At 43.9% G+C, this 13,709-nt stretch overlaps 1 protein-coding gene across 1 annotated transcript in view; it reads right to left on the minus strand.

The window, feature by feature from the left end:
- LOC143769705 (alpha-2-macroglobulin-like protein 1) overlaps positions 1–13,709 on the minus strand; it is a 120,410-nt gene that overhangs the window by 53,176 nt on the left and 53,525 nt on the right. Inside the window, exon 9 of the mRNA XM_077258491.1 lies at positions 6,142–6,232. Within this exon, the coding sequence (XP_077114606.1) occupies positions 6,158–6,232 (75 nt within the window). The 3' untranslated portion in view covers positions 6,142–6,157. The remainder of the gene's footprint in view (positions 1–6,141; positions 6,233–13,709) is intronic.

Here is a 13,709-nt window from a genome sequence, read left to right on the forward strand (position 1 = left end):
CTGAGCAATGCAACCTCAAGGACCAGCAGTTCCACTCAAAGCCACCAGAGGGAGTCCAAGGACAGAACTCACCGAAGTACCACTCATGACCACAGGAGGGAGTCCGAGAACAGAATTCACAACAATATGTGGTGTGAGTCTGTTTAGCTTTGGGGCTGCACACTCAGGCAGGCAGCTAGCATCAGTGGGGGCAATTAGCCTTGGCTTAGCATCTGGTTCCTTCATGTGTGCGGTTAGTACAGAAGAGTTCCAGAGCAAGCACAACCCTAGTTTGGGTATTAGTTTCTGTGTACAGCGCGACTCTGTGAGGCAACAGAGATCGCTTACATTTCACACGGGGTGAAGTTTAACCCACGTGTGAGCTCAGTGTCCATCTGCCGTTACTTTGCAGCAGGTATCTCTGCACGTTGGTCCCCGGGCTTCGAACGCACCTCGTATCAATCTCTCTATTACTTGGTGCATTCCACTAGCCCTAACACACCTCGCTGCTGTGGCGAGAGGCCGTCGCTATCACCCGCCCTGAGCACGTGAGGCAGGCCCAGACAAGCACGAAGATCACTTACAAGTGTGGGGAAGGCTACATTCACTTCAGCGCTCTGTGTCCCATCTGGCCTGGCGGAGACCCCTTAGTTTGCCAAGCACTGCGGGGGATAGAACAGGCACAACGGCTTTCCCACCAATCCCAGCGCCATTTTTAACCCTCGCCTGTCAGCAGAGGGATAAATCTGCTCCCAGCTACTGAGAGGAAGCAGCACAGACCCTGGCCTTCTCTACTTAATAGCTGTCACACACAATGACCTATTCGGCATAAAGATCATTAAGCTGGTCTTCTGGGGATAGAATTTACAGGTCCACAGTAAGAACTAACAACTAGCTCCACGCACGAGCCTTGTGGGCCAGCATTCAAGACTGATACATATATTATTTCTTGCTGTATTCTGTCTATCAGTTTGTGGCTACTCTTTTGATTTTTGAGTAAAGAGCACCACCTGCTGAACATCTTAAATATCCCAAATAAATAATGCCCAATCTATAAATATGCCTATCTAACCAAATCTGTGAACCAAATCAGCGATCACAGCACGCCCGTATTTTGATAACAAAATGGTTAGCTCCAGTAAAGAACGGGCACAAAGTCTAACCAGAAACCCCTCTGTAAGCCTGAAGTCTACCTCATGCAGGGAAATGGATACATTTCTAATGAAAAAATCAGAGGCTAGACGGTCTATAGACAAATCACAAGGTCGGGACAACGGATCTATCAGGGCAAACTATCAAGAGAAACTGCCAGGTGGCACTCCTGAGCGGTTTCTGCTGCCCTGACAGTGAGAACCCAGAGTCTTCAGATAGCCTGTGACTACTGTACTCAAAGTGCCTGAGAGCTGGGCACACACCGTTACAGCAGAGCTAGAGTGGGCAGAACGCCAGGTGGTGAATGTACTGAAAGGACCTGTGGTCACGTGACAACAGGGGGCGGGGCTTTGTGTCCTGTAGCAGAAGTATGCAGGATATTACAGGAACAAAGGTACAGGAGAAGGGAAAGGGAGTCACCGGACACCAGGGAAAGGATGAGGCAGAGGGAGATGCAATCCAAGACAAGCCAAGGTCAATAAACGGGAGCGGCAACGCAGTACACAAGGAACAATGAAATAAAGAATAGTCAGGGAGAGGCAGGAGTCAGAAAACCAGAGAAGCAGATACACAGTACAGAATCAAAAGGCAAAATCACACCAGGGAACAGAACCGAGTCAAAACCATACAAGCAAACTAGAATATAGGCACAAGGCACAAGCAAACAGAGGTCAACACACTCAGCCAAAAGCAAAAGTATAACTGACAGAGATTGGAGCTTCCCAGGGCTATAAGAAGCTCACCCCGAACCAAAGAGAGGTCAATAATAAGCCCCAGGTGTGTCGGTCAGAGCCTGCACTGATCAACACATTAACCCCTGGCGTGCAGGTGAAACCCTGCACTGGGATCATGACAGAATCCCCTACACTGCCTGAAAACTCAGACATCAGCCAAGATGAATCAGAATGTGAATCTACAACAGACGACCAGGTTCCTATCTCACGAAATTTAATGAAAAAAACTGCTAGCCACCAGTATGAAGCCCCTGATTGATGAGGTCGCGGGTTTAAGGTCTGACGTGAAACATATCGGCCACAGAGTCAAAGCTCTGGGAAATACCCAATCAGACATAACTGAATCCTCTAACATGATGAGAGAACACCTATTGGCCCACCAACAATATATAAATTTGGTCTCTCTGGTCATAGAAGATCAAGAGAACAGAAGTAGGAGGAAAAATATAAGACTTAGGGGTATTCCAGAGTCCTTTGCTCCAGAAACTCTTAATAAAGTCTGCAAAGAGATTTTTTCCACCACTTTGAGTCAGGACCGAGCGGATACTATGATAATTGAAAGAGTCCACAGAGCACTCAGACCGAAACCTAAAGTCTCTGAACCCCCTGGGGAAATAATCTGCGGCCTCCTTAGTTACCTTGACACAGCATTAATCTTGGCGGGAGCTAGAGAGAAATCTCCATTGATGTACGGAGACACGAACTTTCAAATCTTTCAGGACATCTCTCCCTCTACTCTATCCAAGAGAAGAATCTTGAAACCGCTGACAGAACTATTGCTGGCTAAGGGGCTAAGATTTAAATGGCTCTTTCCATTTGGTATCGGAATCACCAAAGATGGCCGCCAGATTACCATTCGAACCCCGGAGGATTTGGAAAACTCTTGGGAGCTATTGCAAATCAATCCGATTCAAGTCCCTTCCTGGATGCCTTTAAATAATGGGCTGGGCATTCCGAAACTTGACAAGCAACAGGAGTGGTCCACAAAGAGGAAATCTGCCTCCCAAAGGTTAAGAAGAACTCATTCAAAGGACAGCTAACTTGAGTTACTCTATGGTTTCTTCTTTTTGGGTTTGTCGGACCTGAACTCATAGAGTTCTACTGGTTGTAGAGGATTTATTGCAGTTCTTCAGATTTAAACAGAGCTCTTGAGACCTCTTATTTATAGTGTCATCCCATAAATTCTTGTTATGTTTACCAATGTTGATAAACCTGTGGGTGTAGGAGGAAGAGGACAATTTTTGTTGAGCTCAAATTCTTGTGAGAGTTTCTATATATTTTTCTTGTTTTTTTCTCAGGTTGTTTATCCTGTTTCATCTGCTTTGATTGCTGATTGGGTCAATTATGTCTCATCTTTAATGTTAGGGTTTTCAATCCCCCCCTGCCAAAGATAAGAATGTTTATGTATATAGTTCCATGTTAATTAACTTGTTATTCTTTCCCAGGTGTACACTTTTGGCGTTAAAACCTTCTGTTCCCCATACCAATGGCTGGAGGGAATCAGGGAGACTCGGTCACCGTGGCCTCATTCAATGTAACATTCCTGCAAAGCATAGTCAAATACTCATATTACTTCAGAAAAGTGGTGCACAGATTCTTTTTCTCAAAGAAACACATTTTAAGGAAGGCGGAGCCCCTAACACCTCATTTTCTCGCTATCCTACATGGTTCAACAGCTGCTCTTCCTCAGCTACGAAGGGAGTTAGAATCGCATTTAAAAAAGGGTTACCTATCACTCTAAAAGACTCCCTAGCAGATGTAGAAGGAAGATATATCTTCGTGAAAGGTCTTCTAGCCAATACCATGATTACATTTGGGAACCTATATGCACCTAACAAGGGACAAGCGCGTTGGTTATCTGCGACCTTAGACACACTGGCCTTGTTTAAAGAGAGACTATTGGTTTTGGGGGGAGATCTTAATTTAACATTAAACCCACATCTCGATACATTAAATGGCAAGTCCTCCTTACCATTAAAGGAGAGGAAAAATATCTCACATAACCTAACCTCATTAAATCTGATTGACCCATGGAGACTCCTGCATCCTACTACAAAAGACTTTACTTTTTTTTCAACGACACATAATTTCTACCAAAGGCTAGATTACATACTGCTGCAATCTTCATCTATATCGCTAATTGACGACACGTCAATAGATTCTATCACAATATCAGACCATGCACCTATCTTTCTAAAATTACACATCACCTCTCTTCCACAAGCTGCTCCGATATGGAGACTAAATTACTCCCTTCTAGACAACAAGAACCATGTATCCCAATTAAAAGTTTCTATCACTAGATTTTTTAAAGAAAATATATTGAAAGATGGCACTTAACTCCATTATTTGGGAAACTCACAAAGCAGTCCTTAGGGGTGAACTAATAGCATTGAGCGCCCACATTAAACGAGAGAGAGACAAGGAAATCTCTTCTCTTCTACATCAAATTGGTCTGATGGAAAGGCTCCATAAAAAGGATAGGTCTGAACGTTCACTAGCTGAACTCTGTTCTCTGCATGGGCGACTTAAAGATGTACTAAACATTTCTACTGGCAAAATGTTTGCACGATGTAGGCAAAAAATCTATATGCACGGCAACAAAGGTAGTAAACTTACTTCCAGGTTGATAAATGGTAAGCTTTATTCTGTTAAACCCAATCTGTACAGATTATTCAGAGTTTGGGGGCTTCTTTCCCTAATTGTATTGCTAAACTGTGGGCTGTCATGTCTTCTCACTATTCATATTGACCCCAAAGTGGCCGCTGCTGTGCATTCTTGACTCAGCTTTTATACTGGCTATGATTGTCTCTTCTAATTGACTGTGCCATACCATGTGATGTAATAGCTACAAGATATTATAGGGAAGCCCACCCACTGTGAGCCCGAGGTTAAATCTGCCCAAGATATATGGATGCTGTAATCTTCTGCATTCTGTAAAATAGTGGTTGGGATTTAATGTATTCGCACAAATCGAAACATAAATTGTTTGAATTCTCCGGATCCAGTGAATTTTTGCCAAAATTCAACACAAATGCGATTCACATCCAATCTATTTGCTCATCTCTAATAGCAATTAAAATTTTTTAAAAACTTTGTCTAACATTTTGTGATGCAGAATTATTATTACGTTTTGCAACATTTTAAAGTAAAATAACAGCAATTTTATAGCATTTTTGCATCAAAGTGCCCAAATACATAAGTTTGTACATAAAGTAGTTATCCAGAAATTCTGAACTTTTGCTTAGTGTTAGAATGCTTCCTAAGTTAACTTTTCAATAAGTAAAATTAGATTTTTTTTTATAAAATGTTCTCATCCTTCAAATGTGGTAGCAGTATTACTTTTCTTCCTTAAATGTGTTACAGTATATAAGATTAGTAAAATATATTTGTAAACTTTGCTGCAATTTTAGGTATATCCTGTAGATGTAGAAAAATAGACCTTTTTTCCTGACCTCATACAACTGCTTTCTTTTTCTAAAATGCTTCATTTTCTCAAACTCTGACATTCTATCATGCGCTATTTTCACACTGATAATTTTGGCAACACTTCTCGTCTTCTAGTGAGAATTATTAAAGAAAGTCATTCATGGGGTTAAGATCCCTTTTACCAACCAACAGTAGAATATTTTTGTGAATCTTGATTGTGTCTTCCATAGTGCAAGCTAAGACATTGCAACCAGGTAGATATTGGCTCCCATCTACAGAAGTATTAATTGATAACAGGACTAATTTCAAATCTATTACTATACGTAATAAACACAGAATTCTTCAAGTTTTTCTTGTACCAAGGAGTCTTAAAGCCCTCATACACATTGAAAACAAATAGGCCAAACCCTCCAGTATCAAGAGGTTCAGTCAACAGTCTAATGTGAATTTAGTCCTCCCAACGCTCCCTCAGCAGTTTATGTTAGGGGAGAGAAGGATCCATTCTCCTAAATTTCAGCATCGTTTTTGCGGTGGCTCTCCTACAGAGAACTCAGGAGACAAGCTTTCCCCCTGTGTATGGACGGGTTGGGAGAGTTACCTATAGACCGACAGCTATCTAAAGTGTTTAAGAGCTGTTGACATGCAACTGTGTTGCCCTCTCCAATCATTCCGATCACTTATTTTATGCCAAGTCTTGCCCCAAAAAATAAAAATAAAGCTGGAATCTAATTGAATGAGTTTCTGCATGAAGGACCAATATTTTATTATACAGGCTAGAACAAAGATTATTATTACATATTCATTTCACTACTTCACAACCAACTGAATCCCCCATTAGGCTTCTCACCTTATTCACACTTTCTCTATCGGGAACATATCCAGACACCATTGTCACTATAATCAGCGCCATATTGGTGTTTTCTCGTTTTCCTAAATACCTAAGGAGATTAGAAAGAAAAAGTTGTTATATACAGACAATAAGAATGGAACGAAGAAAAGTCAAAAGAGCCTCTAGGATAGCAGGTTGCTTTAGCTTTAATTTTTTAGTGGACAATCCCTTTGTGGAGAAGGTCTAGTGACCGAAGGGGAGGTATTACTGTAGTATTAGGCAGCAGTCATGTAAGTATATAAAGCATGGATAAGGTGAGCTCATGATTGCAGGAGCTGCTTTTACCTACTCTAGTCTACAGAGGGGACCTCCTGTATAATGTTGTTAGTTTCGATTACAAACCCATTAAAGGAGTATTGTCATCATGTAATGTTATGGAATATCACTAGGATGAGCTATAACTAGGGACATAACTATAGCGGGTGTAGGGGCTGGAATCGCATCCGGATCATGAAACCTAGAGACGTCCAACAGATGTCTTTGGCTCACAAGAGATGCCACATATTATTAAAGATGCGTAAAAAATGGGGGCCTTGTTGGAGATTTTACATTGTGACCCACAAGTTTCAAGTTACACCACTGACCATAACAATATTATCATTAGAGGTCTACTTTCAGGAACTTGCGTCAATCTTGAGAAGCAATTGAAGTGGTTGAAGTGTATGAAGTTACACTACATTGACTTAACTAATGTTGCAGGCCCTTTATTCACAGGATAATGTGGGTCACTGTACTAATCAAAAACTAATGACCTATCCTAATGACATGCCAATATTAATTGCATAGTGGATAAAGCCCTTTAAATAATGACTTACGTTTTATTGTAAATTTCTGTATTTTTTGGCTGAGCAGCTTGTATAGATAAGAGACGTTGTCACATTACCATTTTGTGTACTGACAACTAGTGTTGAGCATTCCGATACCACAAGTATCGGGTATCGGCCGATATTAGGGTTGAGCGACTTTTACTTTTTCAGGATCGAGTCGGGTTTCGCGAAACCCGACTTTGTCAAAAGTCGGGTCAGGTGAAATCGGCCGATCATTGCGAAAAGTCGGGGGCCGACTGAAACACGAACCCCTATGCAAGTCAATGGGGAATAAAAGTCGGCAGTGAGTGGAGGACAGGAAAACACCTACAGAGCACATTTTAAAGGCTCAAAGTGTCTCTTTGGTGTACAGAAGGTTCCCTTTTTAGGGTTCATTTTTTCCCCTTCTGCTGTGGAGATGGACCCATTCAAGGTTCGAGCTATTCATGATTGGACTCAACCCTCGTCAGTTAAGAGTCTTCAGAAGTTCTTGGGTTTTGCTAACTTCTACCGTCGTTTTATCGCTAATTTTTCTAGCGTTGTTAAACCGTTGACGGATATGACCAAGAAAGGCTCTGATGTGGCTAACTGGGCTCCTGCTGCCGTGGAGGCTTTCCAGGAGTTGAAGCACCGGTTTACTTCAGCGCCTGTTTTGTGCCAGCCTGATGTCTCACTTCCCTTTCAGGTCGAGGTGGATGCTTCTGAGATTGGGGCAGGGGCCGTTTTGTCACAGAGAGGCCCTGGTTGCACGGTAATGAGACCATGTGCTTTCTTCTCTAGGAAGTTTTCGCCTGCTGAGCGGAATTATGATGTTGGCAATCGGGAATTACTGGCCATGAAGTGGGCATTTGAGGAGTGGCGTCATTGGCTCGAGGGTGCTAAGCATCGTGTGGTGGTCTTGACTGATCACAAAAATTTGATGTATCTCGAGTCTGCTAAACGCCTGAATCCTAGACAGGCCCGCTGGTCATTGTTTTTCTCCCGTTTTGACTTTGTGGTCTCATATTTACCAGGTTCAAAGAATGTGAAAGCTGATGCTCTCTCAAGGAGCTTTGTGCCTGACTCTCCTGGAGTCACAGAACCTGTTGGTATTCTTAAAGAGGGAGTTATCTTGTCAGCCATTTCTCCTGATTTGCGACGTGTGTTGCAGAGATTTCAGGCTGGTAGACCTGACTCTTGTCCACCTGACAGACTGTTTGTTCCTGATAAGTGGACCAGCAGAGTCATTTCCGAGGTTCATTCCTCGGTGTTGGCAGGTCATCCGGGAATTTTTGGCACCAGAGATCTGGTGGCTAGGTCATTTTGGTGGCCTTCCTTGTCACGGGATGTACGGTCATTTGTGCAGTCCTGTGGGACTTGTGCTCGAGCTAAGCCTTGCTGTTCTCGTGCCAGCGGGTTGCTCTTGCCCTTGCCTGTCCCGAAGAGGCCTTGGACACATATTTCCATGGATTTCATTTCCGATCTCCCGGTGTCTCAGGGTATGTCTGTCATCTGGGTGGTATGTGATCGCTTTTCAAAAATGGTCCATTTGGTGCCTTTGCCTAAGCTGCCTTCCTCTTCCGATCTGGTTCCTGTGTTCCTTCAGAATGTGGTTCGTTTACACGGCATTCCTGAGAATATTGTGTCTGATAGAGGATCCCAGTTTGTTTCCAGGTTCTGGCGATCCTTTTGTGCTAGGATGGGCATTGATTTGTCGTTCTCGTCTGCCTTTCATCCTCAGACTAATGGACAAACTGAGCGAACTAATCAGACTCTGGAGGCTTACTTGAGGTGTTTTGTTTCGGCAGATCAGGATGATTGGGTGACCTTCTTGCCGTTGGCTGAGTTTGCCCTTAATAATCGGGCTAGTTCCGCCACTTTGGTTTCTCCATTTCTCTGCAACTCTGGTTTCCATCCTCGTTTTTCCTCGGGACATGTGGAGCCTTCTGACTGCCCTGGGGTGGATTCTGTGGTGGATAGGTTGCAGCTTATCTGGAATCATGTGGTGGATAACTTGAAATTGTCACAGGAGAAGGCTCAGCGTTTTGCCAACCGCCGCCGCGGTGTGGGTCCCCGACTTCGTGTTGGGGATTTGGTGTGGCTGTCTTCTCGATTTGTTCCTATGAAGGTCTCCTCTCCTAAATTTAAGCCTCGCTTCATTGGTCCTTACAAGATATTGGAAATCCTTAATCCAGTGTCCTTTCGCTTGGATCTTCCGGTTTCGTTTGCCATTCACAACGTGTTCCATAGGTCTTTGTTACGACGCTACGTTGTGCCTGTGGTCCCTTCTGCTGAGCCTCCTGCTCCGGTGGTGGTTGAGGGCGAGTTGGAGTACGTGGTGGAGAAGATCTTGGATTCTCGTCTCTCCAGGCGGAGGCTTCAGTATTTGGTCAAGTGGAAGGGCTATGGTCAGGAGGATAATTCCTGGGTGGTTGCCTCCGATGTGCATGCGGCCGATTTAGTTCGTGCCTTTCACGCTGCTCATCCTGATCGCCCTGGTGGTCTTGGTGAGGGTTCGGTGACCCCTCCTTAAGGGGGGGTACTGTTGTGAATTAGTCTTTTTGGCTCCCTCTTGTGGTTACTAGTGATATGACTCTGGGATTTCCTTCCCTCAGTTTGCACCCAGCTGGGTCGTTACTTCAGGGGCGTTGCTATATAAACCTCCTGGAACCTTAGTCCAGTGCCTGGCATTAGTGTTATCAGACACATTCTGTTTGCTCCTATCTGCTGGTCCTGGTTCGTGCAAAATTAAGCTAAGTCCGACTTCTTTGTTTTTTGGGTTATTTGCTTGCTCTCATTTTTGTCCAGCTTGTACTAAATGTGATTCCTGACCTTGCTGGAAGCTCTAGGGGGCTGGTGTTCTCCCCCCGGGCCGTTAGACGGTTCGGGGGTTCTTGAATTTCCAGTGTGGATATTTTTGATAGGATTTTTTGCTGACCATATAAGTTATCTTTCTATATTCTGCTATTAGCTAGTGGGCCTCTCTTTGCTAAATACCTAGCTCATTCTTATGTTTGTCTTTTCCTCTTACCTCACCGTTATTATTTGTGGGGGGCTTCTATCCAACTTTTCTGGTATTTCCTCTGGAGGCAAGAAAGGTCTTTCTTTTCCCTTCTAGGGTTAGTTAGCTCTCCGGCTGGCGCGAGACGTCTAGGATCAACGTAGGAACGTTCCCCGGCTGCTGGTATTTGTGGTGCTAGGATTAGATATATGGTCAGCCCAGTTACCACTGCCCTATGAGCTGGTTTTCTATATTTACAGACTTAGCATTATTCCTGAGACCCTCTGCCATTGGGGTCATAACACATAAATGTCTGACTGCGCGTTTCTCCAAAGCTTTGTGGAGTCAGCCAAGATGGTGAGTGGTGATTAAGCCATAATCAGTGTAGCCATCCTACTTCTGTGTCTACTCATGGAGATTGAGGAAGAATGTGCACAGGGTGATACTACCCAGCCCAGCTTAATCTCAACTTCTCAGCATGGATTGGGTGATAATGAGGCATAAGAGGAGGCTGAGAAGGAGGAGGAAAAGGAGATGTTTGCCTGTGCTACAGAGGGCACTGCCTACACCAGCTTCATCCCATCTGTTCAGCGTTGATGGTCTGAAGAGGAGGCGCAGAGGGAGGAGGAGGAGGAGATGGAGAGTCGTCCTTCTGGTGGGGACAAGGAAGTCTTGCCTTTTGCGAGTCTGGCACACATGGCTTACTTTATTTCCCACTGCTTTTCCTGTGACCCTTGTGTTATACGCATTTTGGCCAACAGTGATTACTGTTGTTCACCCTTCTCGCCCCATGCTACAAGGAGAACTTTCCATCTCTCCTTGCTGTGGCAGAGAGGGCTATTAAAATTAGTCAAAAAATTCCCATCTGACAATGCTAGCGGCAGAGGTCAAAGTTCTTTGGACAACCATGGAGTAGAGACGAGTGAGATATACACCAAGGCCAACAGAGGCAGGGGAACACTATCAAAGGTCTGTGACAGTTTCATTAGACTCTCCTGGTAGCCAGTCCCTGATGAGTGGGGTAGTCTTTAAAGGAGGGAAAAGTTTTGGAAGATGGTGAAGGAGTACCTAGTCCTACCTAGCAGCGTCCTCTGTGATTCCTCTGTGCCATACAACTATTGGGTATCCAAGCTGAACACTTGGCATGAACTGTCCCTCTACATCTTGGAGGTGCTGGCCTGCGCTGCTGCTAGCATTTAGTCAAGGCAGTTTTCAGTGCCAATGTGGCATAATAAGTGATAGGTGCGCCTTTCAACTGAAAATGCTGACAGGCAGACTCTAATCCAAATGCCTGGAATGGCCCAGACTTCTCAACCACAATGGATGACAGCAGCAAAACATAATGTCAACTAAAATGTCCCTTTTTCCTGGTGTGTTCCCATGCACCCCTTCAGAGCCAAAAGGGTATACTGTTCTTGTTTTTTTATTTTTCGTCTTCGCCTCCTCCACCATATCTACAGGTCCATCCATATCTACAGGTACATCCAAACATTTCTTAATTTTTCTAGGCGGTGTATGATCCCATGCTACATAATTTTTACAGGATGTGTATGAGACCTACCTCTTCAATTTTCTTACATATATACATTCATGCCTGAAAGCGGTATTTCTCCCAGAAAATTGTTTCAGTTACACGCTTTGTTATACATAAGTTTATTTCCTTTGTGTGTATTGGAACAACACAAAAAAAAAAAAAAAGAGAAAAAATGCAAATTAGACATAATTTCATATAAAACCCAAAAATGGGTTGGACAAAATTGTGGCACCTTTCCAAAATTATGGGTAAATAACTTTGTTTTGATCATTTGATGCTCGCTCAAACTCCCTTGTAGCAAGGAACAGGTGTGGGCAATATGAAAACTACACCTGAAATCAGATAAAAAAGGGGAGAACTTGACTCAGTCTTTGTATTGTGTGTCTATGAGCCACATTAAGCATGGAGAACAGAAAGAGGAGAAGGGAACAGTCTGAGGACTTAAGAACTAAAATTTTTGAACAATATCAACAATCTAAAGGTTTGTTATAAGTCCGTCTTCAGAGATCTAGTTGTTCCTTTTTACACATGCGCAACATAATCAAAAAGTTTACAAAAAAAGGCTCTGTAGGTAATCTCCCAGGGTGTGGGAGGCAGAGAAAAATTGTTGAAAAATTGTTGCAAAGCAGATGGCGGATAAGCAGCCCCAATCAAGTTCAAAAGAAATTCGGGATATCTTGCAGGCTAAGGGTGCATCAGTGACAGCGCAAACTATCCATCGATATTTGATGGAAATGTTATGGCTGGAAATCCAGGAGATTCTCACTACTGACACAGAGACATTAAAAAGCTGGACTGCAGTTTGGCAAAATGTATGTCAGCAACCCAAAATCCTTTTCGTAAAGCATCTTGTGTACAGATGAGACTAAGATAGAGATTTTTGGTAAAGCACATTATTTAACTGTCTACCGAAAATGGAATGAGGCGTACAAAGAAAAGAGCACAGTACCTATAGTGAAACATGGTGGAGTTCATTGATGTTTTGGGGTTATTTTGTTGCCTATGACATTGGATGCCTTGACTGTGTGCAAGGCATTATGGAATCTGAAGATTACCAATGGATTTTGGGTTGCAAGGTAGGGCCCAGTGTCAGAAAGCTGGGTTTGGGTCTTAGGTCATGGGTTTTCCAGGTAATCAATGTCCCCAAACATAATTCAATAAGCACCCAGAAATGAATGTAAATAAAGCACTGGAGAGTTTTGAAATGGCCAGCAATGAATATGGATCGGAATCCCATTGAACACCTAAAGAGATATCTTAAAATTACTGTTGGAGTAAGATTTTCACTTTCCACACAATCTTCACTCAGCACGTCAACAGCTTTAGCATTAAGTCAAGTTCTTGCTTTTTCCCACCTTGTCCTATCTCTCGTTGTCTCATATCAGTATCATCGGATGTTACAGCTAGCGGAACGCACCAAATAAATATAGCTGTTTATTATAAATGGTGCGTTCGCAGCCCGGGGTCCACCGTGCAGGAGGAACCTGCTGCTAGTGAATGGTGGCACTGTTTGGCGGTATAGACTAGCTCTGTTACTTCACAGAGTAGCCGTGAGAGGAATGCACTGCGCCCTGTTAGCCTCACATGAGCACAAGCTTGCTGCCGAACTGATAGCAGTCAGTGGTTATGCACACACGCAATCTCCTCACCGGAGGTGCCGGTATTCTAGGGGTTTATTTCAGCCGGGTCCCTGAATACATTCATACATAACCCCACTGGCGCAAAGCACATATTTGGATTGATACTAGCACATGGCCGTGCGACCATGTGAGCCTTTTATAGCTGCAGCAAGTACAAGACCTTCCTAGAAGGACCAATGAGAGGCTGCCGCAGAGCCTGAGCACCTTTAGGACCTTCCTGGAGAACCAATGGGCTTTGCTGCAGTATCCAAGCATGTGACCCTCGATCTCCAATGAGAGATCTTACCCTGGGCATGCTCAGAAGGAGAAAAGCAGGACTTAGTCCCAAAAGCGTCTGCTCGCCGCTGCCCAGCATTGGCTTCAATGGCAGAAGCTGGAAAAGCAGAAGTAACCCTTTGCACAGAGTCAGCCTGAGCGAGATGCTGGAACTGACATCTCCACTGAGCAGACTCCACTGCGGCAGGAGAAGAATGGGAGACTGCAGCGGAGATGGCCTGAGATTCCCCCTGTGCAGAGGCGGGAACTCGACCCCTAACATCGGATGAAGATGAATGTTGCATCTGGTC

The sequence above is a fragment of the Ranitomeya variabilis genome, chromosome 4, assembly GCF_051348905.1.
Source record: "Ranitomeya variabilis isolate aRanVar5 chromosome 4, aRanVar5.hap1, whole genome shotgun sequence".
In the NCBI taxonomy this organism is placed as follows: Eukaryota; Metazoa; Chordata; class Amphibia; order Anura; family Dendrobatidae; genus Ranitomeya; species Ranitomeya variabilis.